The sequence below is a fragment of the Centropristis striata genome, chromosome 20 (genome assembly GCF_030273125.1).
Source record: "Centropristis striata isolate RG_2023a ecotype Rhode Island chromosome 20, C.striata_1.0, whole genome shotgun sequence".
NCBI classification, from domain to species: domain Eukaryota; kingdom Metazoa; phylum Chordata; class Actinopteri; order Perciformes; family Serranidae; genus Centropristis; species Centropristis striata.
The window spans coordinates 11,889,320-11,911,990 of record NC_081536.1 but is presented as its reverse complement, the minus strand read 5'-3'; the positions used below and the strand labels follow the sequence as shown (position 1 = coordinate 11,911,990).

General features: G+C 44.1%; 1 protein-coding gene and 26 non-coding genes across 27 annotated transcripts; 1 reads left to right on the top strand and 26 right to left on the bottom strand.

Annotated features, from left to right (window-relative positions):
- Nucleotides 1-222: 222 nt before the first annotated feature.
- On the bottom strand, nucleotides 223-341 carry LOC131958843 (5S ribosomal RNA). Its single transcript, XR_009389332.1, has one exon. It is a non-coding gene; the product is annotated as a 5S ribosomal RNA (ribosomal RNA).
- A 361-nt stretch (nucleotides 342-702) lies between these two features.
- Nucleotides 703-821, bottom strand: LOC131958841 (5S ribosomal RNA). The gene has a single exon (XR_009389330.1). It is a non-coding gene; the product is annotated as a 5S ribosomal RNA (ribosomal RNA).
- Nucleotides 822-1,182: 361 nt separating this feature from the next.
- LOC131958840 (5S ribosomal RNA) lies at nucleotides 1,183-1,301 on the bottom strand. The gene has a single exon (XR_009389329.1). It is a non-coding gene; the product is annotated as a 5S ribosomal RNA (ribosomal RNA).
- Nucleotides 1,302-1,662: 361 nt separating this feature from the next.
- On the bottom strand, nucleotides 1,663-1,781 carry LOC131958839 (5S ribosomal RNA). The gene has a single exon (XR_009389328.1). It is a non-coding gene; the product is annotated as a 5S ribosomal RNA (ribosomal RNA).
- Nucleotides 1,782-2,142: 361 nt separating this feature from the next.
- LOC131958838 (5S ribosomal RNA) lies at nucleotides 2,143-2,261 on the bottom strand. The gene has a single exon (XR_009389327.1). It is a non-coding gene; the product is annotated as a 5S ribosomal RNA (ribosomal RNA).
- Nucleotides 2,262-2,622: 361 nt separating this feature from the next.
- On the bottom strand, nucleotides 2,623-2,741 carry LOC131958837 (5S ribosomal RNA). The gene has a single exon (XR_009389326.1). It is a non-coding gene; the product is annotated as a 5S ribosomal RNA (ribosomal RNA).
- A 361-nt stretch (nucleotides 2,742-3,102) lies between these two features.
- LOC131958836 (5S ribosomal RNA) lies at nucleotides 3,103-3,221 on the bottom strand. The gene has a single exon (XR_009389325.1). It is a non-coding gene; the product is annotated as a 5S ribosomal RNA (ribosomal RNA).
- Nucleotides 3,222-3,582: 361 nt separating this feature from the next.
- On the bottom strand, nucleotides 3,583-3,701 carry LOC131958834 (5S ribosomal RNA). Its single transcript, XR_009389324.1, has one exon. It is a non-coding gene; the product is annotated as a 5S ribosomal RNA (ribosomal RNA).
- Nucleotides 3,702-4,062: 361 nt separating this feature from the next.
- Nucleotides 4,063-4,181, bottom strand: LOC131958833 (5S ribosomal RNA). The gene has a single exon (XR_009389323.1). It is a non-coding gene; the product is annotated as a 5S ribosomal RNA (ribosomal RNA).
- A 361-nt stretch (nucleotides 4,182-4,542) lies between these two features.
- LOC131958832 (5S ribosomal RNA) lies at nucleotides 4,543-4,661 on the bottom strand. Its single transcript, XR_009389322.1, has one exon. It is a non-coding gene; the product is annotated as a 5S ribosomal RNA (ribosomal RNA).
- Nucleotides 4,662-5,022: 361 nt separating this feature from the next.
- LOC131958831 (5S ribosomal RNA) lies at nucleotides 5,023-5,141 on the bottom strand. Its single transcript, XR_009389321.1, has one exon. It is a non-coding gene; the product is annotated as a 5S ribosomal RNA (ribosomal RNA).
- A 361-nt stretch (nucleotides 5,142-5,502) lies between these two features.
- LOC131958829 (5S ribosomal RNA) lies at nucleotides 5,503-5,621 on the bottom strand. Its single transcript, XR_009389319.1, has one exon. It is a non-coding gene; the product is annotated as a 5S ribosomal RNA (ribosomal RNA).
- Nucleotides 5,622-5,982: 361 nt separating this feature from the next.
- On the bottom strand, nucleotides 5,983-6,101 carry LOC131958828 (5S ribosomal RNA). The gene has a single exon (XR_009389318.1). It is a non-coding gene; the product is annotated as a 5S ribosomal RNA (ribosomal RNA).
- Nucleotides 6,102-6,462: 361 nt separating this feature from the next.
- On the bottom strand, nucleotides 6,463-6,581 carry LOC131958827 (5S ribosomal RNA). The gene has a single exon (XR_009389317.1). It is a non-coding gene; the product is annotated as a 5S ribosomal RNA (ribosomal RNA).
- A 361-nt stretch (nucleotides 6,582-6,942) lies between these two features.
- Nucleotides 6,943-7,061, bottom strand: LOC131958826 (5S ribosomal RNA). The gene has a single exon (XR_009389316.1). It is a non-coding gene; the product is annotated as a 5S ribosomal RNA (ribosomal RNA).
- A 361-nt stretch (nucleotides 7,062-7,422) lies between these two features.
- On the bottom strand, nucleotides 7,423-7,541 carry LOC131958824 (5S ribosomal RNA). The gene has a single exon (XR_009389314.1). It is a non-coding gene; the product is annotated as a 5S ribosomal RNA (ribosomal RNA).
- A 361-nt stretch (nucleotides 7,542-7,902) lies between these two features.
- On the bottom strand, nucleotides 7,903-8,021 carry LOC131958814 (5S ribosomal RNA). Its single transcript, XR_009389307.1, has one exon. It is a non-coding gene; the product is annotated as a 5S ribosomal RNA (ribosomal RNA).
- A 361-nt stretch (nucleotides 8,022-8,382) lies between these two features.
- Nucleotides 8,383-8,501, bottom strand: LOC131958805 (5S ribosomal RNA). The gene has a single exon (XR_009389302.1). It is a non-coding gene; the product is annotated as a 5S ribosomal RNA (ribosomal RNA).
- Nucleotides 8,502-8,862: 361 nt separating this feature from the next.
- LOC131958806 (5S ribosomal RNA) lies at nucleotides 8,863-8,981 on the bottom strand. The gene has a single exon (XR_009389303.1). It is a non-coding gene; the product is annotated as a 5S ribosomal RNA (ribosomal RNA).
- Nucleotides 8,982-9,342: 361 nt separating this feature from the next.
- LOC131958793 (5S ribosomal RNA) lies at nucleotides 9,343-9,461 on the bottom strand. The gene has a single exon (XR_009389291.1). It is a non-coding gene; the product is annotated as a 5S ribosomal RNA (ribosomal RNA).
- Nucleotides 9,462-9,822: 361 nt separating this feature from the next.
- On the bottom strand, nucleotides 9,823-9,941 carry LOC131958781 (5S ribosomal RNA). The gene has a single exon (XR_009389280.1). It is a non-coding gene; the product is annotated as a 5S ribosomal RNA (ribosomal RNA).
- A 361-nt stretch (nucleotides 9,942-10,302) lies between these two features.
- Nucleotides 10,303-10,421, bottom strand: LOC131958770 (5S ribosomal RNA). The gene has a single exon (XR_009389269.1). It is a non-coding gene; the product is annotated as a 5S ribosomal RNA (ribosomal RNA).
- Nucleotides 10,422-10,782: 361 nt separating this feature from the next.
- LOC131958865 (5S ribosomal RNA) lies at nucleotides 10,783-10,901 on the bottom strand. Its single transcript, XR_009389353.1, has one exon. It is a non-coding gene; the product is annotated as a 5S ribosomal RNA (ribosomal RNA).
- Nucleotides 10,902-11,262: 361 nt separating this feature from the next.
- On the bottom strand, nucleotides 11,263-11,381 carry LOC131958854 (5S ribosomal RNA). Its single transcript, XR_009389342.1, has one exon. It is a non-coding gene; the product is annotated as a 5S ribosomal RNA (ribosomal RNA).
- A 361-nt stretch (nucleotides 11,382-11,742) lies between these two features.
- On the bottom strand, nucleotides 11,743-11,861 carry LOC131958842 (5S ribosomal RNA). The gene has a single exon (XR_009389331.1). It is a non-coding gene; the product is annotated as a 5S ribosomal RNA (ribosomal RNA).
- Nucleotides 11,862-12,222: 361 nt separating this feature from the next.
- LOC131958830 (5S ribosomal RNA) lies at nucleotides 12,223-12,341 on the bottom strand. Its single transcript, XR_009389320.1, has one exon. It is a non-coding gene; the product is annotated as a 5S ribosomal RNA (ribosomal RNA).
- A 4,779-nt stretch (nucleotides 12,342-17,120) lies between these two features.
- On the top strand, nucleotides 17,121-18,314 carry LOC131993898 (uncharacterized). The gene is made up of 5 exons (XM_059359964.1): nucleotides 17,121-17,147; nucleotides 17,242-17,400; nucleotides 17,497-17,736; nucleotides 18,009-18,153; nucleotides 18,247-18,314. Exons 1-5 carry the CDS (start codon nucleotides 17,121-17,123, stop codon nucleotides 18,312-18,314), a joined length of 639 nt encoding a protein of 212 aa, XP_059215947.1.
- The last annotated feature ends 4,357 nt before the right edge of the window (nucleotides 18,315-22,671 follow it).

The following is a 22,671-nucleotide window of genomic DNA, read 5'->3' as shown; positions in this document are numbered from 1 at the left end:
TGCAGCAAAACTTCAAGGTGAAAGTCTCTTATCTACTTGAAAGTCACGTCTGACCTTAGTGTCAAAGTGCTTTTTTAGCTCTAATTTTTCAGCTGTTTATGGTGCTTAATGACTTTAATCATCATCATGCACATCTTAAACAAAAGTGCACTGCTCTTTCATTCAAAAGAGCAGTGGTATTGCACATTGTTGTTATTTGCTGGTGAAAAGAGAGAACGAAAAAGCTTACAGCACCGGGTATTCCCAGGCGGTCTCCCATCCAAGTACTGACCCGGCCCGACCCTGCTTAGCTTCCGAGATCGGACGAGATCGGGCGTATTCAGGCTGGTATGGCCGTAAGCGAAAATTGAACGTGCGCACAGGCCTTTTATAGTTGTCAAATGCAACTACTGACACTAGTTATACTGGGGTAACTGCCATTGTAGGGTTAAATCCAACACAGTTTGAGCTCATTTCCTGATTTAGAGACCTTTTACGTCCTGCAGCAAAACTTCAAGGTGAAAGTCTCTTATCTACTTGAAAGTCACGTCTGACCTTAGTGTCAAAGTGCTTTTTTAGCTCTAATTTTTCAGCTGTTTATGGTGCTTAATGACTTTAATCATCATCATGCACATCTTAAACAAAAGTGCACTGCTCTTTCATTCAAAAGAGCAGTGGTATTGCACATTGTTGTTATTTGCTGGTGAAAAGAGAGAACGAAAAAGCTTACAGCACCGGGTATTCCCAGGCGGTCTCCCATCCAAGTACTGACCCGGCCCGACCCTGCTTAGCTTCCGAGATCGGACGAGATCGGGCGTATTCAGGCTGGTATGGCCGTAAGCGAAAATTGAACGTGCGCACAGGCCTTTTATAGTTGTCAAATGCAACTACTGACACTAGTTATACTGGGGTAACTGCCATTGTAGGGTTAAATCCAACACAGTTTGAGCTCATTTCCTGATTTAGAGACCTTTTACGTCCTGCAGCAAAACTTCAAGGTGAAAGTCTCTTATCTACTTGAAAGTCACGTCTGACCTTAGTGTCAAAGTGCTTTTTTAGCTCTAATTTTTCAGCTGTTTATGGTGCTTAATGACTTTAATCATCATCATGCACATCTTAAACAAAAGTGCACTGCTCTTTCATTCAAAAGAGCAGTGGTATTGCACATTGTTGTTATTTGCTGTTGAAAAGAGAGAACGAAAAAGCTTACAGCACCGGGTATTCCCAGGCGGTCTCCCATCCAAGTACTGACCCGGCCCGACCCTGCTTAGCTTCCGAGATCGGACGAGATCGGGCGTATTCAGGCTGGTATGGCCGTAAGCGAAAATTGAACGTGCGCACAGGCCTTTTATAGTTGTCAAATGCAACTACTGACACTAGTTATACTGGGGTAACTGCCATTGTAGGGTTAAATCCAACACAGTTTGAGCTCATTTCCTGATTTAGAGACCTTTTACGTCCTGCAGCAAAACTTCAAGGTGAAAGTCTCTTATCTACTTGAAAGTCACGTCTGACCTTAGTGTCAAAGTGCTTTTTTAGCTCTAATTTTTCAGCTGTTTATGGTGCTTAATGACTTTAATCATCATCATGCACATCTTAAACAAAAGTGCACTGCTCTTTCATTCAAAAGAGCAGTGGTATTGCACATTGTTGTTATTTGCTGTTGAAAAGAGAGAATGAAAAAGCTTACAGCACCGGGTATTCCCAGGCGGTCTCCCATCCAAGTACTGACCCGGCCCGACCCTGCTTAGCTTCCGAGATCGGACGAGATCGGGCGTATTCAGGCTGGTATGGCCGTAAGCGAAAATTGAACGTGCGCACAGGCCTTTTATAGTTGTCAAATGCAACTACTGACACTAGTTATACTGGGGTAACTGCCATTGTAGGGTTAAATCCAACACAGTTTGAGCTCATTTCCTGATTTAGAGACCTTTTACGTCCTGCAGCAAAACTTCAAGGTGAAAGTCTCTTATCTACTTGAAAGTCACGTCTGACCTTAGTGTCAAAGTGCTTTTTTAGCTCTAATTTTTCAGCTGTTTATGGTGCTTAATGACTTTAATCATCATCATGCACATCTTAAACAAAAGTGCACTGCTCTTTCATTCAAAAGAGCAGTGGTATTGCACATTGTTGTTATTTGCTGTTGAAAAGAGAGAACGAAAAAGCTTACAGCACCGGGTATTCCCAGGCGGTCTCCCATCCAAGTACTGACCCGGCCCGACCCTGCTTAGCTTCCGAGATCGGACGAGATCGGGCGTATTCAGGCTGGTATGGCCGTAAGCGAAAATTGAACGTGCGCACAGGCCTTTTATAGTTGTCAAATGCAACTACTGACACTAGTTATACTGGGGTAACTGCCATTGTAGGGTTAAATCCAACACAGTTTGAGCTCATTTCCTGATTTAGAGACCTTTTACGTCCTGCAGCAAAACTTCAAGGTGAAAGTCTCTTATCTACTTGAAAGTCACGTCTGACCTTAGTGTCAAAGTGCTTTTTTAGCTCTAATTTTTCAGCTGTTTATGGTGCTTAATGACTTTAATCATCATCATGCACATCTTAAACAAAAGTGCACTGCTCTTTCATTCAAAAGAGCAGTGGTATTGCACATTGTTGTTATTTGCTGGTGAAAAGAGAGAACGAAAAAGCTTACAGCACCGGGTATTCCCAGGCGGTCTCCCATCCAAGTACTGACCCGGCCCGACCCTGCTTAGCTTCCGAGATCGGACGAGATCGGGCGTATTCAGGCTGGTATGGCCGTAAGCGAAAATTGAACGTGCGCACAGGCCTTTTATAGTTGTCAAATGCAACTACTGACACTAGTTATACTGGGGTAACTGCCATTGTAGGGTTAAATCCAACACAGTTTGAGCTCATTTCCTGATTTAGAGACCTTTTACGTCCTGCAGCAAAACTTCAAGGTGAAAGTCTCTTATCTACTTGAAAGTCACGTCTGACCTTAGTGTCAAAGTGCTTTTTTAGCTCTAATTTTTCAGCTGTTTATGGTGCTTAATGACTTTAATCATCATCATGCACATCTTAAACAAAAGTGCACTGCTCTTTCATTCAAAAGAGCAGTGGTATTGCACATTGTTGTTATTTGCTGTTGAAAAGAGAGAACGAAAAAGCTTACAGCACCGGGTATTCCCAGGCGGTCTCCCATCCAAGTACTGACCCGGCCCGACCCTGCTTAGCTTCCGAGATCGGACGAGATCGGGCGTATTCAGGCTGGTATGGCCGTAAGCGAAAATTGAACGTGCGCACAGGCCTTTTATAGTTGTCAAATGCAACTACTGACACTAGTTATACTGGGGTAACTGCCATTGTAGGGTTAAATCCAACACAGTTTGAGCTCATTTCCTGATTTAGAGACCTTTTACGTCCTGCAGCAAAACTTCAAGGTGAAAGTCTCTTATCTACTTGAAAGTCACGTCTGACCTTAGTGTCAAAGTGCTTTTTTAGCTCTAATTTTTCAGCTGTTTATGGTGCTTAATGACTTTAATCATCATCATGCACATCTTAAACAAAAGTGCACTGCTCTTTCATTCAAAAGAGCAGTGGTATTGCACATTGTTGTTATTTGCTGGTGAAAAGAGAGAACGAAAAAGCTTACAGCACCGGGTATTCCCAGGCGGTCTCCCATCCAAGTACTGACCCGGCCCGACCCTGCTTAGCTTCCGAGATCGGACGAGATCGGGCGTATTCAGGCTGGTATGGCCGTAAGCGAAAATTGAACGTGCGCACAGGCCTTTTATAGTTGTCAAATGCAACTACTGACACTAGTTATACTGGGGTAACTGCCATTGTAGGGTTAAATCCAACACAGTTTGAGCTCATTTCCTGATTTAGAGACCTTTTACGTCCTGCAGCAAAACTTCAAGGTGAAAGTCTCTTATCTACTTGAAAGTCACGTCTGACCTTAGTGTCAAAGTGCTTTTTTAGCTCTAATTTTTCAGCTGTTTATGGTGCTTAATGACTTTAATCATCATCATGCACATCTTAAACAAAAGTGCACTGCTCTTTCATTCAAAAGAGCAGTGGTATTGCACATTGTTGTTATTTGCTGGTGAAAAGAGAGAACGAAAAAGCTTACAGCACCGGGTATTCCCAGGCGGTCTCCCATCCAAGTACTGACCCGGCCCGACCCTGCTTAGCTTCCGAGATCGGACGAGATCGGGCGTATTCAGGCTGGTATGGCCGTAAGCGAAAATTGAACGTGCGCACAGGCCTTTTATAGTTGTCAAATGCAACTACTGACACTAGTTATACTGGGGTAACTGCCATTGTAGGGTTAAATCCAACACAGTTTGAGCTCATTTCCTGATTTAGAGACCTTTTACGTCCTGCAGCAAAACTTCAAGGTGAAAGTCTCTTATCTACTTGAAAGTCACGTCTGACCTTAGTGTCAAAGTGCTTTTTTAGCTCTAATTTTTCAGCTGTTTATGGTGCTTAATGACTTTAATCATCATCATGCACATCTTAAACAAAAGTGCACTGCTCTTTCATTCAAAAGAGCAGTGGTATTGCACATTGTTGTTATTTGCTGTTGAAAAGAGAGAACGAAAAAGCTTACAGCACCGGGTATTCCCAGGCGGTCTCCCATCCAAGTACTGACCCGGCCCGACCCTGCTTAGCTTCCGAGATCGGACGAGATCGGGCGTATTCAGGCTGGTATGGCCGTAAGCGAAAATTGAACGTGCGCACAGGCCTTTTATAGTTGTCAAATGCAACTACTGACACTAGTTATACTGGGGTAACTGCCATTGTAGGGTTAAATCCAACACAGTTTGAGCTCATTTCCTGATTTAGAGACCTTTTACGTCCTGCAGCAAAACTTCAAGGTGAAAGTCTCTTATCTACTTGAAAGTCACGTCTGACCTTAGTGTCAAAGTGCTTTTTTAGCTCTAATTTTTCAGCTGTTTATGGTGCTTAATGACTTTAATCATCATCATGCACATCTTAAACAAAAGTGCACTGCTCTTTCATTCAAAAGAGCAGTGGTATTGCACATTGTTGTTATTTGCTGTTGAAAAGAGAGAATGAAAAAGCTTACAGCACCGGGTATTCCCAGGCGGTCTCCCATCCAAGTACTGACCCGGCCCGACCCTGCTTAGCTTCCGAGATCGGACGAGATCGGGCGTATTCAGGCTGGTATGGCCGTAAGCGAAAATTGAACGTGCGCACAGGCCTTTTATAGTTGTCAAATGCAACTACTGACACTAGTTATACTGGGGTAACTGCCATTGTAGGGTTAAATCCAACACAGTTTGAGCTCATTTCCTGATTTAGAGACCTTTTACGTCCTGCAGCAAAACTTCAAGGTGAAAGTCTCTTATCTACTTGAAAGTCACGTCTGACCTTAGTGTCAAAGTGCTTTTTTAGCTCTAATTTTTCAGCTGTTTATGGTGCTTAATGACTTTAATCATCATCATGCACATCTTAAACAAAAGTGCACTGCTCTTTCATTCAAAAGAGCAGTGGTATTGCACATTGTTGTTATTTGCTGTTGAAAAGAGAGAACGAAAAAGCTTACAGCACCGGGTATTCCCAGGCGGTCTCCCATCCAAGTACTGACCCGGCCCGACCCTGCTTAGCTTCCGAGATCGGACGAGATCGGGCGTATTCAGGCTGGTATGGCCGTAAGCGAAAATTGAACGTGCGCACAGGCCTTTTATAGTTGTCAAATGCAACTACTGACACTAGTTATACTGGGGTAACTGCCATTGTAGGGTTAAATCCAACACAGTTTGAGCTCATTTCCTGATTTAGAGACCTTTTACGTCCTGCAGCAAAACTTCAAGGTGAAAGTCTCTTATCTACTTGAAAGTCACGTCTGACCTTAGTGTCAAAGTGCTTTTTTAGCTCTAATTTTTCAGCTGTTTATGGTGCTTAATGACTTTAATCATCATCATGCACATCTTAAACAAAAGTGCACTGCTCTTTCATTCAAAAGAGCAGTGGTATTGCACATTGTTGTTATTTGCTGGTGAAAAGAGAGAACGAAAAAGCTTACAGCACCGGGTATTCCCAGGCGGTCTCCCATCCAAGTACTGACCCGGCCCGACCCTGCTTAGCTTCCGAGATCGGACGAGATCGGGCGTATTCAGGCTGGTATGGCCGTAAGCGAAAATTGAACGTGCGCACAGGCCTTTTATAGTTGTCAAATGCAACTACTGACACTAGTTATACTGGGGTAACTGCCATTGTAGGGTTAAATCCAACACAGTTTGAGCTCATTTCCTGATTTAGAGACCTTTTACGTCCTGCAGCAAAACTTCAAGGTGAAAGTCTCTTATCTACTTGAAAGTCACGTCTGACCTTAGTGTCAAAGTGCTTTTTTAGCTCTAATTTTTCAGCTGTTTATGGTGCTTAATGACTTTAATCATCATCATGCACATCTTAAACAAAAGTGCACTGCTCTTTCATTCAAAAGAGCAGTGGTATTGCACATTGTTGTTATTTGCTGTTGAAAAGAGAGAACGAAAAAGCTTACAGCACCGGGTATTCCCAGGCGGTCTCCCATCCAAGTACTGACCCGGCCCGACCCTGCTTAGCTTCCGAGATCGGACGAGATCGGGCGTATTCAGGCTGGTATGGCCGTAAGCGAAAATTGAACGTGCGCACAGGCCTTTTATAGTTGTCAAATGCAACTACTGACACTAGTTATACTGGGGTAACTGCCATTGTAGGGTTAAATCCAACACAGTTTGAGCTCATTTCCTGATTTAGAGACCTTTTACGTCCTGCAGCAAAACTTCAAGGTGAAAGTCTCTTATCTACTTGAAAGTCACGTCTGACCTTAGTGTCAAAGTGCTTTTTTAGCTCTAATTTTTCAGCTGTTTATGGTGCTTAATGACTTTAATCATCATCATGCACATCTTAAACAAAAGTGCACTGCTCTTTCATTCAAAAGAGCAGTGGTATTGCACATTGTTGTTATTTGCTGTTGAAAAGAGAGAATGAAAAAGCTTACAGCACCGGGTATTCCCAGGCGGTCTCCCATCCAAGTACTGACCCGGCCCGACCCTGCTTAGCTTCCGAGATCGGACGAGATCGGGCGTATTCAGGCTGGTATGGCCGTAAGCGAAAATTGAACGTGCGCACAGGCCTTTTATAGTTGTCAAATGCAACTACTGACACTAGTTATACTGGGGTAACTGCCATTGTAGGGTTAAATCCAACACAGTTTGAGCTCATTTCCTGATTTAGAGACCTTTTACGTCCTGCAGCAAAACTTCAAGGTGAAAGTCTCTTATCTACTTGAAAGTCACGTCTGACCTTAGTGTCAAAGTGCTTTTTTAGCTCTAATTTTTCAGCTGTTTATGGTGCTTAATGACTTTAATCATCATCATGCACATCTTAAACAAAAGTGCACTGCTCTTTCATTCAAAAGAGCAGTGGTATTGCACATTGTTGTTATTTGCTGTTGAAAAGAGAGAACGAAAAAGCTTACAGCACCGGGTATTCCCAGGCGGTCTCCCATCCAAGTACTGACCCGGCCCGACCCTGCTTAGCTTCCGAGATCGGACGAGATCGGGCGTATTCAGGCTGGTATGGCCGTAAGCGAAAATTGAACGTGCGCACAGGCCTTTTATAGTTGTCAAATGCAACTACTGACACTAGTTATACTGGGGTAACTGCCATTGTAGGGTTAAATCCAACACAGTTTGAGCTCATTTCCTGATTTAGAGACCTTTTACGTCCTGCAGCAAAACTTCAAGGTGAAAGTCTCTTATCTACTTGAAAGTCACGTCTGACCTTAGTGTCAAAGTGCTTTTTTAGCTCTAATTTTTCAGCTGTTTATGGTGCTTAATGACTTTAATCATCATCATGCACATCTTAAACAAAAGTGCACTGCTCTTTCATTCAAAAGAGCAGTGGTATTGCACATTGTTGTTATTTGCTGTTGAAAAGAGAGAACGAAAAAGCTTACAGCACCGGGTATTCCCAGGCGGTCTCCCATCCAAGTACTGACCCGGCCCGACCCTGCTTAGCTTCCGAGATCGGACGAGATCGGGCGTATTCAGGCTGGTATGGCCGTAAGCGAAAATTGAACGTGCGCACAGGCCTTTTATAGTTGTCAAATGCAACTACTGACACTAGTTATACTGGGGTAACTGCCATTGTAGGGTTAAATCCAACACAGTTTGAGCTCATTTCCTGATTTAGAGACCTTTTACGTCCTGCAGCAAAACTTCAAGGTGAAAGTCTCTTATCTACTTGAAAGTCACGTCTGACCTTAGTGTCAAAGTGCTTTTTTAGCTCTAATTTTTCAGCTGTTTATGGTGCTTAATGACTTTAATCATCATCATGCACATCTTAAACAAAAGTGCACTGCTCTTTCATTCAAAAGAGCAGTGGTATTGCACATTGTTGTTATTTGCTGTTGAAAAGAGAGAATGAAAAAGCTTACAGCACCGGGTATTCCCAGGCGGTCTCCCATCCAAGTACTGACCCGGCCCGACCCTGCTTAGCTTCCGAGATCGGACGAGATCGGGCGTATTCAGGCTGGTATGGCCGTAAGCGAAAATTGGACGTGCGCACAGGCCTTTTATAGTTGTCAAATGCAACTACTGACACTAGTTATACTGGGGTAACTGCCATTGTAGGGTTAAATCCAACACAGTTTGAGCTCATTTCCTGATTTAGAGACCTTTTACGTCCTGCAGCAAAACTTCAAGGTGAAAGTCTCTTATCTACTTGAAAGTCACGTCTGACCTTAGTGTCAAAGTGCTTTTTTAGCTCTAATTTTTCAGCTGTTTATGGTGCTTAATGACTTTAATCATCATCATGCACATCTTAAACAAAAGTGCACTGCTCTTTCATTCAAAAGAGCAGTGGTATTGCACATTGTTGTTATTTGCTGGTGAAAAGAGAGAACGAAAAAGCTTACAGCACCGGGTATTCCCAGGCGGTCTCCCATCCAAGTACTGACCCGGCACGACCCTGCTTAGCTTCCGAGATCGGACGAGATCGGGCGTATTCAGGCTGGTATGGCCGTAAGCGAAAATTGAACGTGCGCACAGGCCTTTTATAGTTGTCAAATGCAACTACTGACACTAGTTATACTGGGGTAACTGCCATTGTAGGGTTAAATCCAACACAGTTTGAGCTCATTTCCTGATTTAGAGACCTTTTACGTCCTGCAGCAAAACTTCAAGGTGAAAGTCTCTTATCTACTTGAAAGTCACGTCTGACCTTAGTGTCAAAGTGCTTTTTTAGCTCTAATTTTTCAGCTGTTTATGGTGCTTAATGACTTTAATCATCATCATGCACATCTTAAACAAAAGTGCACTGCTCTTTCATTCAAAAGAGCAGTGGTATTGCACATTGTTGTTATTTGCTGTTGAAAAGAGAGAATGAAAAAGCTTACAGCACCGGGTATTCCCAGGCGGTCTCCCATCCAAGTACTGACCCGGCCCGACCCTGCTTAGCTTCCGAGATCGGACGAGATCGGGCGTATTCAGGCTGGTATGGCCGTAAGCGAAAATTGAACGTGCGCACAGGCCTTTTATAGTTGTCAAATGCAACTACTGACACTAGTTATACTGGGGTAACTGCCATTGTAGGGTTAAATCCAACACAGTTTGAGCTCATTTCCTGATTTAGAGACCTTTTACGTCCTGCAGCAAAACTTCAAGGTGAAAGTCTCTTATCTACTTGAAAGTCACGTCTGACCTTAGTGTCAAAGTGCTTTTTTAGCTCTAATTTTTCAGCTGTTTATGGTGCTTAATGACTTTAATCATCATCATGCACATCTTAAACAAAAGTGCACTGCTCTTTCACTCAAAAGAGCAGTGGTATTGCACATTGTTGTTATTTGCTGGTGAAAAGAGAGAACGAAAAAGCTTACAGCACCGGGTATTCCCAGGCGGTCTCCCATCCAAGTACTGACCCGGCCCGACCCTGCTTAGCTTCCGAGATCGGACGAGATCGGGCGTATTCAGGCTGGTATGGCCGTAAGCGAAAATTGAACGTGCGCACAGGCCTTTTATAGTTGTCAAATGCAACTACTGACACTAGTTATACTGGGGTAACTGCCATTGTAGGGTTAAATCCAACACAGTTTGAGCTCATTTCCTGATTTAGAGACCTTTTACGTCCTGCAGCAAAACTTCAAGGTGAAAGTCTCTTATCTACTTGAAAGTCACGTCTGACCTTAGTGTCAAAGTGCTTTTTTAGCTCTAATTTTTCAGCTGTTTATGGTGCTTAATGACTTTAATCATCATCATGCACATCTTAAACAAAAGTGCACTGCTCTTTCATTCAAAAGAGCAGTGGTATTGCACATTGTTGTTATTTGCTGTTGAAAAGAGAGAATGAAAAAGCTTACAGCACCGGGTATTCCCAGGCGGTCTCCCATCCAAGTACTGACCCGGCCCGACCCTGCTTAGCTTCCGAGATCGGACGAGATCGGGCGTATTCAGGCTGGTATGGCCGTAAGCGAAAATTGAACGTGCGCACAGGCCTTTTATAGTTGTCAAATGCAACTACTGACACTAGTTATACTGGGGTAACTGCCATTGTAGGGTTAAATCCAACACAGTTTGAGCTCATTTCCTGATTTAGAGACCTTTTACGTCCTGCAGCAAAACTTCAAGGTGAAAGTCTCTTATCTACTTGAAAGTCACGTCTGACCTTAGTGTCAAAGTGCTTTTTTAGCTCTAATTTTTCAGCTGTTTATGGTGCTTAATGACTTTAATCATCATCATGCACATCTTAAACAAAAGTGCACTGCTCTTTCATTCAAAAGAGCAGTGGTATTGCACATTGTTGTTATTTGCTGTTGAAAAGAGAGAACGAAAAAGCTTACAGCACCGGGTATTCCCAGGCGGTCTCCCATCCAAGTACTGACCCGGCCCGACCCTGCTTAGCTTCCGAGATCGGACGAGATCGGGCGTATTCAGGCTGGTATGGCCGTAAGCGAAAATTGAACGTGCGCACAGGCCTTTTATAGTTGTCAAATGCAACTACTGACACTAGTTATACTGGGGTAACTGCCATTGTAGGGTTAAATCCAACACAGTTTGAGCTCATTTCCTGATTTAGAGACCTTTTACGTCCTGCAGCAAAACTTCAAGGTGAAAGTCTCTTATCTACTTGAAAGTCACGTCTGACCTTAGTGTCAAAGTGCTTTTTTAGCTCTAATTTTTCAGCTGTTTATGGTGCTTAATGACTTTAATCATCATCATGCACATCTTAAACAAAAGTGCACTGCTCTTTCATTCAAAAGAGCAGTGGTATTGCACATTGTTGTTATTTGCTGGTGAAAAGAGAGAACGAAAAAGCTTACAGCACCGGGTATTCCCAGGCGGTCTCCCATCCAAGTACTGACCCGGCCCGACCCTGCTTAGCTTCCGAGATCGGACGAGATCGGGCGTATTCAGGCTGGTATGGCCGTAAGCGAAAATTGAACGTGCGCACAGGCCTTTTATAGTTGTCAAATGCAACTACTGACACTAGTTATACTGGGGTAACTGCCATTGTAGGGTTAAATCGAACACAGTTTGAGCTCATTTCCTGATTTAGAGACCTTTTACGTCCTGCAGCAAAACTTCAAGGTGAAAGTCTCTTATCTACTTGAAAGTCACGTCTGACCTTAGTGTCAAAGTGCTTTTTTAGCTCTAATTTTTCAGCTGTTTATGGTGCTTAATGACTTTAATCATCATCATGCACATCTTAAACAAAAGTGCACTGCTCTTTCATTCAAAAGAGCAGTGGTATTGCACATTGTTGTTATTTGCTGTTGAAAAGAGAGAATGAAAAAGCTTACAGCACCGGGTATTCCCAGGCGGTCTCCCATCCAAGTACTGACCCGGCCCGACCCTGCTTAGCTTCCGAGATCGGACGAGATCGGGCGTATTCAGGCTGGTATGGCCGTAAGCGAAAATTGAACGTGCGCACAGGCCTTTTATAGTTGTCAAATGCAACTACTGACACTAGTTATACTGGGGTAACTGCCATTGTAGGGTTAAATCCAACACAGTTTGAGCTCATTTCCTGATTTAGAGACCTTTTACGTCCTGCAGCAAAACTTCAAGGTGAAAGTCTCTTATCTACTTGAAAGTCACGTCTGACCTTAGTGTCAAAGTGCTTTTTTAGCTCTAATTTTTCAGCTGTTTATGGTGCTTAATGACTTTAATCATCATCATGCACATCTTAAACAAAAGTGCACTGCTCTTTCACTCAAAAGAGCAGTGGTATTGCACATTGTTGTTATTTGCTGGTGAAAAGAGAGAACGAAAAAGCTTACAGCACCGGGTATTCCCAGGCGGTCTCCCATCCAAGTACTGACCCGGCCCGACCCTGCTTAGCTTCCGAGATCGGACGAGATCGGGCGTATTCAGGCTGGTATGGCCGTAAGCGAAAATTGAACGTGCGCACAGGCCTTTTATAGTTGTCAAATGCAACTACTGACACTAGTTATACTGGGGTAACTGCCATTGTAGGGTTAAATCCAACACAGTTTGAGCTCATTTCCTGATTTAGAGACCTTTTACGTCCTGCAGCAAAACTTCAAGGTGAAAGTCTCTTATCTACTTGAAAGTCACGTCTGACCTTAGTGTCAAAGTGCTTTTTTAGCTCTAATTTTTCAGCTGTTTATGGTGCTTAATGACTTTAATCATCATCATGCACATCTTAAACAAAAGTGCACTGCTCTTTCATTCAAAAGAGCAGTGGTATTGCACATTGTTGTTATTTGCTGTTGAAAAGAGAGAATGAAAAAGCTTACAGCACCGGGTATTCCCAGGCGGTCTCCCATCCAAGTACTGACCCGGCCCGACCCTGCTTAGCTTCCGAGATCGGACGAGGCAAATGCTCCTCCAAGTCCCTATCCGACGCTCAACCGACCAATGTTTGAGCGCTGTTGAGCAGAGCTGAGCAGCGATCAGCCAATGGTTGAGCAATGCTGAGCAGAGCTGAGCGCTCAACAGACCAATCACTGAGCGAGGTTCGGAAAACGTCATCTAATTTATTCATGACTGGTATATAGTCACAACCTGTTCACTGATGGCCACTATCGCTGAATGTCATGGTCGACGTCCCTTCAATCACGTAAGTTTTATTCTCTTCATCCTTCGCTGCTAGTTAGACATTTGTTAGGAATGTACGAAGCTGTGGCGATTTTGTCAAAAGATAAAAGATTGTCTGGAAATCAGAAACTGACATGGCTATTACTTAATTTTAACTGTTGACATTTGCAGGATTTGGCTTGTTAATGTGTAATGTGTAACGACGGCTTGCCTGTAAGCTAGATTCGGCTAGCTAGCTAAAGCAGCTAACGGGACGGTTGACAAAGACATGAAAGTGTAGACCTTGCATAAAGTTAGCCTATGCTTCGGGCAAAATGGCTAATGTTACCTAGCAAGAAGCGGACCTTATGCTGGAATTTCTTTTAAAGTTTTTTGATGTGGATATGTGTTAATGTGGGTAAATGTGACTGTTTAGACAATAGTTGATGCGAGAGTAAGTGTAACATAAAGCAATTTGGTGACCGTGTTAATCTCGTTGCATGGGATGCGCCGCATACCTGGTAAACAGTCATTTCTAACAACACAGGGCTATTTAGATAACAATCTGGCGAGCGTGTTGTCCTAGGCTAATACACCCAACATCAACATCAAATTTCTGTGTAATAAAGGGCTACATATTGTCAATTTAAATGATCTGCTTTAAGTTTTACTCATTTATTCATGTTTTACTGTACCAGATGAAACATAGAGAAGCCTATACATCGGTGCAGCGTGTGCAACAAAACTTTCACTTTTCACTAAAAAGTCCAACCTGACGAAGCATCAACAACAATTTCATATTTTTTTGCCGGCTCTTTCAAGTTCTCAAAGAACATTCTTCTCTCCTTTTCCACATTTTGTGCATATATGTTTAGTATATTTATCCCTCCTACTTTTATTTCTACTCCTATCACAGGGTTTTCCCTGCCATTATATGGCTTAGGCGCGGCACCCAAGCATTTTTGCCTCCGCCCAAGAGAAAAAATAGAGCAGGTCACAAAAATAAACAAGAGCCGCATTGCGTCCCATTGATCTTTACACATTGCCGGGTATTTCCAAAAATGGACATTTCATCTTCTGTTTAAAAAAACCTTGTTTACACCTATCTGTTTTCAGAAAAGTTTTCTTTCACCCGGCGTGTGTATCTGGGTCTGTGTCTGTCGGTCTGTCTGTCTGTGTGGGTGGGTGGGTGTGTGTGTGGCGATGTGCGAGTGGGCGGGACGGAGGGAGGTGAGTGTGCATGCGCCAGTGTAAGCCACAACACGGACTGAAAACCTTTTAACGGAGTACGTCTGTCATCAGAATACGACCAAGAAAGTCCTGGTGAGTAACATTAGCCAAGTTTACCCTTGAGGCTGGGCAAATCATCGAAAATATACCGAAACCATCGGTTATGGTTATTACTTTATTACTTTCCCCTGCTACCTGTGTCTCTGACAGCAGCAGCTCCACCACTGAGGAGAGGAACAGGCTGCTAACGTCAGCTACTGCTTGGTCCTTTCGATGGGGCACTACTATAGCTTTATTCCGCTTTACTGTTAGTTATAAAAAATGTAAATGCAATGTTAATGTTAAATTATAAAAAGGCGTTGCTGCATTAGTAAGTTTCTATAGTATGCTGTTACTTTAGCTAGCATAGCTGCGGTCGAGTGAGGTAGGGAGCTAATGAACTGAGGGAGCGTGACAGAAAGCATAGATTTGCCCACACAGCTCCACCCAACTCTATAACTCCACATTAGACCCCTCCAGTGGTGTAGCCTACGTGATACGCAGGTAAACAAAAATACCCACTGGTAAAGGGGAGTGATTTGCGTATAGCTGATAGCGTATCGCTAGATTTTTTATTTTTTTTTATTTCATATATCGGTATATATACGGTGCTTTATTCGTGAACAATCAGGCTACTTTGGGCCATAGCCAACACCAAAACAAGCATTTTGTCATGAACTGACCAACTTTTAGCTCTCAGGACATCCCCAGTTCACGCCCACCTCCAAACAACCCGTTGTCATGGGAACGACAATGACTGACAGGCTTCTCAGCCGCAAAGTGTATGTCACGTTCATGAACATCAGGGAAATCACAGAACTATGAACGGTTGCGTGTCCAACCAATCACAGAGCCAGCTTTCCTAACTGATATGTCCAGTCTCATTGCATCCTTGTGTCTGATGCTGCCTCCTAACATGTTGATAACATACCCAGTCTGTTAGTGAATGTGATTCAGATTCAGATGTCTTTTAGTTCAAGACTACAAAAACATCTGAATCTGTTTCACTAATGCATAGCCTCCAGTATACATCTTAAGAGCATTCTGACAGACTGGGTATGTTATCAACATGTTAGGATGCACCATCAGACACAAGGTTGTGATGGTGCTTATGAGGTGTTGCTCCAAGATGGTTGTTGTAAGATGTGTTGTTCTGGGACGGGTGAGTACGAGTATACCCAATGCAAAAAACTAGACTACACCACTGGACCTCTCAATCTGAAACAGTGATGTTTAAAACACAGCAGCAATATTATGATCTCTTAAAGGGCAATATGTCCCACAAAGAAGCAGGTAGAAACTGGAGATGACCTGGTAGCTACACCCGTTATGTTACTGTAAAGGGCAATGTTGTGACTTGATTTCGACAAAACAAAAACCTAAGCCACAATGAGGGGCTGGTACCGGGATACGTAGTTGACGCGTCGCCATGCAGCGGGCTCCATGTCGTCAATCAAACATCTGCGAACTTGTGCTTAAGACGTATTTATTTCCTACCATGTATCACTACAGCTGTGCTATACACACACTTACATCAGTAACTGGCATAAAACAAACAAAAGGGCTTAAAGGTTAGCCGGCAGTCAAACTGTGATCAAAAACTGTGTGCTACTCCCGGTAAGCAGCACACCTGAGGAGTAATTGCCTCTTCCTCTACTTATGCATTTACACATGCTGTTTTCCAATACGCCACCTACTGTGGCAATCGGGGAATGACCTTGACACGGATACAAATGGCTTTAACAGGCAATACAAATATACCAAGTGAAAATAATCTACCAAAAAATGAATGGTTATTTAAATAAGAATAATAATTGAATTTAAATTAAATTAAATTAATTTAAATACAAACGTTTTTTCTTTTTCCTGGTCAAAACGAATTAGCAGTTTAAAAATTGTTGATTTACTTTTCATATTTAAAATAATAAAAGATAAAATCTCTGGCAAATAGAAGAGCCAATATATTTTTCTACTGTTCACATGGCAATATTTAAGAATTTTTTTTACAAGAGATGGTTATTTTGTACTTTTTGGGTAACTTTTATTTTAAAGATAAAAAAAAATGACCTTGCAAGATGTTTTCATTTCAAGCTTTTGATTTCATTGTTGGAAATAGCCATAAATAGTTATTCTGTGTGTCCTTAAATCAGTTTAAAACCACATAGTTAATATATGGAATTCTTCATTTGAAAATATACCAGCTTAATTGTTGAGCAATCAAGAAAATCATAAAATGAATCGTTCATGTTTTGAATTACAGAATATGAAAAAGATCACAGCATTCTTTCCGAAGAGACCAACACTGGGTCCACCAGGAAGGTAATTAAGTAGCCCAGTAGTCTACCACATACTACAAATAAATAAATGAGAGGATTTTGTATTTGATCTAAGTTTCTGTATAGACCATAAACTAACTGCTTTCAAAATCAGGTCATCAGAGGGAGAGCAGCATAAAGAGAGAGAGAGGGAGAGCAACATGAAGAGAGAGAGAGAGCAGAATAAAGAGAGAGAGGGCGAGCAGCACACGAAGGATGAGGAAGAGAGAAAGCAGAAGTCAGCTGGTCATCATAGGGCTAGTGGATTTGACCCTGCATGGATCAAAAGCCATAGCTGGCTTCTGAACACACCTGATGGGATGGTGTGTAGCCTTTGCAGCAAACACAACCCATCAGGTGGAAATTTTGTGAAAAAGCCCAGCAGAAATTTTAGGCTTGACGCAGTGAGCAGTCACCAAAATTCAGAGACGCATATCGAAGCCGTTAAGAAAGAGGCAACTTTAAAAGCAGGTAAATAATTAGATAATGTTATGGTTTTCCCTCACAATTCAAGAAAAATATTGCCCTGTATATCAGCCAATTGTGTATGTCCTTTTCTCGAGTTGAGCAGGAGGTGAGAAAAATGTAAAATCAGTGGAATAAGCTGAGTGGTACAGCAGCAGTGTCATATATTCCATAAGTATTATTTATAAATATTTGTATTTCAGGTAACAGCACTGGTCAGCTCCTTGAGAAATCCTAGGACTCAGGCCCTGGTGAAGGGCAAGTGGGAGAGCTGGCTACGTGATGAATCCGGCCTGCAGCCTTTACTGGATGAGGTTCCTGCCTATTTCGCAGATGGTGTCTGGGACCGGTTTTCAGCGACTGTATGTTTTGGGTTTTTTTTAAGCTTAAACAGATTGGATAGATTAATGGTGTGGATGACACTGAGACACACTCATTCTTTGTTTCTTTCTTTTTAGTTCATGATCCCTTTCCTTGATATGTTGGTGCAAAATGTGGAGAGTTGCTTTCCTGAAATGGGTATGTTGGGGAACTTTAATGTGCTTGCACCAAGGAGAATTCAAGAGGGAATCATGGACACGAAGTTTGGGCAGCAAGAGATGCAGTCCCTGGCAAGGCATTTCCCCAGGCTGAAAGAGGAGGACTTGCTGATTGAGTGGGAAGCATTTCTGGAGCAAGCAATGCTCCCGGACCTCAAGGTTTGTCTAAACTTTGTGTGAGGGAGAGGGAATGTTGTTAATTATTTAAAATTGTATTTAATAAGATTTTGTGCACATAGCCATTTTCAATAAAATTCAAAAAATGAAGACGTTTGCACTAGATTTAGCAGACAACCTACTGCCATCTGTAATCCTGATAACACAAAACACAATACACAAACAACAATATACAATTAATAAACAACTAATGAACTGTTCACTGTCAAGTGCATGGAAATGTTACAGAATGTGTGTTTTTGTTCTTTCTTCAGTCAAAAACTCTGGAAGAGGCCATGAAGTGGCTGATAAGCCCAGATGGCTTGGAGCTGTTCCCTCAACTGAGTCTGGCTGCTGCTATAGCACTCACTGCCCCAGTACAGACTGCAGACGTGGAGGCTCTTCTCAGCCCTCAAGATAGTAAGAGATTTTATATGAAATCTGATATCATTATTCAAAGAAGGAAATTACTCAAATTAAGATGCTGATTTTTAAGGTTAATCTCGTTTTTAGGTGAGAACACCTCTGCGAAACAGGCTGACAGATTGCCATTTAGATGTGTGCTGCCGGGTGGCAATTGATGGCCCTCAGCCAGGAACTTCTACCATGGAGAAGTTTGTTCGGCGGTTCTACAGGACCATTTCAGCCAGGAGAATAAAATGTTCAAAAGGGGGCTGTGGATTGTGTAAATAAAATGTAAATTACAACTGAAGCAAACTGAGTCTGTCTTTTAGTTACCTATAGTAATGATAGTGGTCAAAATGATGTGAAATTGCACATATTTTGGTAAAAAAAAAAAATGTAAGGCCGAGGAACGCTGCTTCAGCTGCCCACCCCCCTAAGACTCTACTAACCCAGGGAAAATCATCAACCTGTATCATTCTTCCGTTCTTATCATTCATAAATTCATTAATGTCCTCAATCACACCCCTCTTAAAATAAATTGCTACCCCCCTTTCATTCACTCCCCCGTTATTAACAAATAAGTCCCCTTTCCATTCACTCCTTACTCTCTCCATACACCTTTTATCCCAGTGTGTTTCTTGCAAACAAAGTACATCTGCGTTACATGTTTTTATGATTCTTTCTCTTCGCCACTCTGATCTGAGCCCGTTCGCGTCTCAGGAAATTAACGAAAAACTCATGTTGTATATTAAGCAAAGGAAATTATATATCATTTTAGTATTAAATTAGCACTATGCTTAACCATCACTTGGTGCAATTTTCTTTCTTGCCATCTTCAGTTTTTTTTAACATTTTCTAAAATATCATCTCCTTCCAGTTCCAACAAGTCTCTAAAGCCTGATTTCCACCGGGCGCGTTACAGCAGCGTCACGTCAGCGCTGCGTTCGCCGTTGCAAATAGGTAACACTCTAATCAATGAGAGCATTTCCACCGGGCGCGCTGCGTACCGTTACAGCAACGTCTCAGCAGCGTCTCTACGCGAGCATTAGGTAGGACTTCTATTTCTCCGTGAGACGCTGCCAAACCGCATAAATCTCAACAGAGCAGATCGCACCAGACAGGAAGTCCGACTCAGAATCAACGTAAAACACTTCCGCCCCCTTTCAAAATAAAACACAATACGCAGTTCATGCAGCCTAAAACTACTTCACATCAACATTATGTTATGACCGGGGCACCAGATCAGCAATCAATCAATCAATCAGTCAAAGGGTCTCAGAGGATCAGCGACACGGACGACAAGAGACTGATTGTTGAAGTGGAACATCATACAATCATTTATGACATAACATATTGTTTTTATAAGGATAGATGGTCAGTTCAACAGATCTTTCACGTTGGGGAAGCAAAGTAAGCTGTTGGTTGTTGTTTACTTTATACACACAGTTTATCCATAGACTGTATAAATAGAGTTTAGAGTTTATCACGGGATCTCGCGGTCTCTCGTATGGTCAGGATTATCTCGTGATCTCGCGTGTATACAACCGGCTCACTAAGCTGACGTGACGCTGACGTGACGCTGCTGTAACGCGCCCGAAGACGCAGCAAAACCGCGGTGGAGCCGTGTTGCTGCTGTAACGCGCCTGGTGGAAATCCCCAGTAAGGAGTTCCTCCTTACCATCTAATCTTGTTTTAATGCTTCATTTCCTCTATGTTAGTCTCTCTTTTCTTGCACTTCCCAAAGTGTCTCTGTGTCTGTTACCTGTGGTTGTCTCTTCTGCTCCTTCTCTTGCTGACTGATGCTTTGCTGTTTTCCTGGCTTGTTTGCTTCCTTCAGCTGCTGTCACAATCATAGTCTCTGCTGCTGTTCTGTCCAAATCTGCTTTTTTCTCTGGTTTACCACCATCTGTCTCTCATTGTCTCTGTGGGCTCTTACCCCTTTCTCCTGTCTCTTCCTCCGTCCTCCCTGCTGCACTCCACGCCATTCTCCGCCGCTCTCTTCTCTTCCGCGTGGTCCTTTGCACCCAAGTCCTGCTGCCGCAGTACCTCCATCTCTCTGTCGTTGTCCCTAAAAAGCTCATTCTCAGTCTCTAGGTCTCTCTCTTTTGTGTTTCTCTCCTTACAATCTGTTGCATAATGGCCCTGTTCATGGCACCTGTGACAGGTGAACTCTGGGCACTCCTTAAAGATGTGGCCGGGTTGGATGCAGAGCCGGCAGACGTGCACCTGTTTGTCATGGATTACGCAAAAACACTCTGTACCTTCCTCCGTCTCAAACTTCACCAAGTACGGCAACGATTGCACTTCATCTGTGAATTTCACTCGCATCTACCTTGTTTCATCTGCAACATCCGTCCCCGGCCACATTCTTCTCTTTATTGTCGACGTGGCCTTGACCCCCCCATGCCTCCAATTTTCTGTGCATTTCCCTGTCTGTAATGTACACTGGTAGGTTGAGGAAGCACACCATCATCTCCTTCCATTTTATGTCCTTCCCCATAACCCTGCATCTTCCTATTTGTAACCGTCCAATAGTTTCTCCTTAGCATCTTCCATCTCGACTGTGATCTCATATGCTCGATCTCCTTTCCTCCTGCACCCCCACTGAAAAAAAAATTTTTTTTGGCCCTGTAGTTATTATTTCAATCATCTATCCATCCATCCATCCATTTTCTTCCGCTTATCCGGGGCCGGGTCGCGGGGGCAGCAGGCTAAGCAGGGCATTCCAGACGTCCCTCTCCCCAGCCACAACGTCCAGCTCTTCCTGGGGGACCCCGAGGCGTTCCCAGGCCAGGAGAGAGATATAATCCCTCCACCGTGTTCTGGGTCTTCCCCGGGGCCTCCTACCAGTTGGACGTGCCCGGAACACCTCTAACGGGAGGCGCCCGGGAGGCATCCTTACCAGATGCCCAAACCACCTCAGCTGACTCCTTTCGACGCGAAGGAGCAGCGACTCTACTCCGAGCTCCCTCCGGATGTCTGAGCTCCTCACCCTATCTCTAAGGCTGAGCCCAGCCACCCTACGGAGGAAGCTCATTTCAGCCGCTTGTATCCGCGATCTTGCTCTTTCGGTCACTACCCAAAGTTCGTGACCATAGGTGAGGGTTGGAACGTAGATGGACCGGTAAATCGAGAGCTTTGCCTTCCGGCTCAGCTCCTTCTTCACCACGACGGTCCGGTACAACGCCCGCATCACTGCTGACGCTGCACCAAACCGCCTGTCCATCTCACGCTCCGTTCTACCCTCACTCGTGAACAAGACCCCGAGATACTTGAACTCCTTCGCTTGAGGCAGTACCTCTCTCCCCACCCAGAGGGGGCAGTCCACCGTTTTCCGGCAGAGAACCATGGCCTCAGACTTGGAGGTGCTAACTCTCATCCCAACCGCTTCGCACTCGGCTGCAAACCGCCCCAATGAGTGCTGGAGGTCCCGGCTTGATGAAGCCAAAAGAACCACATCATCTGCAAAAAGCAGAGATGCAGTTCTTAGGTCACCAAACAGAATCCCTTCCTCCCCCCGGCTGCGCCTTGAGATCCTGTCCATGAAAACCACAAACAGAATCGGAGACAAGGGGCAACCCTGGCGGAGGCCAACACCCACTGGGAACGTGTTTGACGTTGTGCCGAGTATGCGGACACAGCTCTCACTTTGGTTATATAGGGACCGGATAGCTCGTAGCAACGAGCCCGGTGCCCCATATTCCCGCAGTACCCCCCACAAGACTCCCCGAGGGACACGGTCGTAGGCCTTCTCCAAGTCCACAAAACACATGTAGACTGGATGGGCAAACTCCCATGCCCCCTCCAGAAGTCTCGCAAGGGTAAAGAGCTGATCCGTTGTTCCACGGCCAGGACGGAAGCCGCATTGTTCCTCCTGAATCCGAGGTTCGACAATCGGCCGGAGCCTCCTTTCCAGCACCCTGGAGTAGACTTTTCCGGGGAGGCTGAGGAGTGTGATTCCACGGTAATTGGAACACACCCTCCGGTCCCCCTTTTTGAAAATGGGAACCACCACCCCAGTCTGCCACTCCACTGGCACTGTCCCAGACCTCCACGCGACACTGAAGAGGCGTGTCAACCATGACAGCCCAACAGTGTCCAGAGCCTTCAGCATCTCAGGGCGAATCTCATCCAACCCTGGCGCCTTGCCGCCGGGTAGCTTTTTGACTACCTCGGCGACCTCTGCCAGGGTTACTGGTGAGTCTTCCCCTGAGTCTTCAGACTCTGCCTCCTCTACAGAGGACGTGTTGGCTGGATTAAGGAGTTCCTCAAAGTGTTCTTTCCACCGTCCGACGACATCCACAGGTCGGGTCAGCAGGTCTCCGCCCCCGCTGAACACAGCTTGGGCCAAGCCCTGCTTTCCCTTCCTGAGACGCCCGACGGTTTTCCAGAACCTCTTTGAGGCCGACCGAAAGTCCTCCTCCATGGCCTCCCCGAATTCCTCCCATACCCGAGTTTTTGCTTCCGCGACTGCCGCAGCTGCAGCCCTTCTGGCCGAACGGTACCTGTCTGCTGATTCCAGAGACCCCTCGG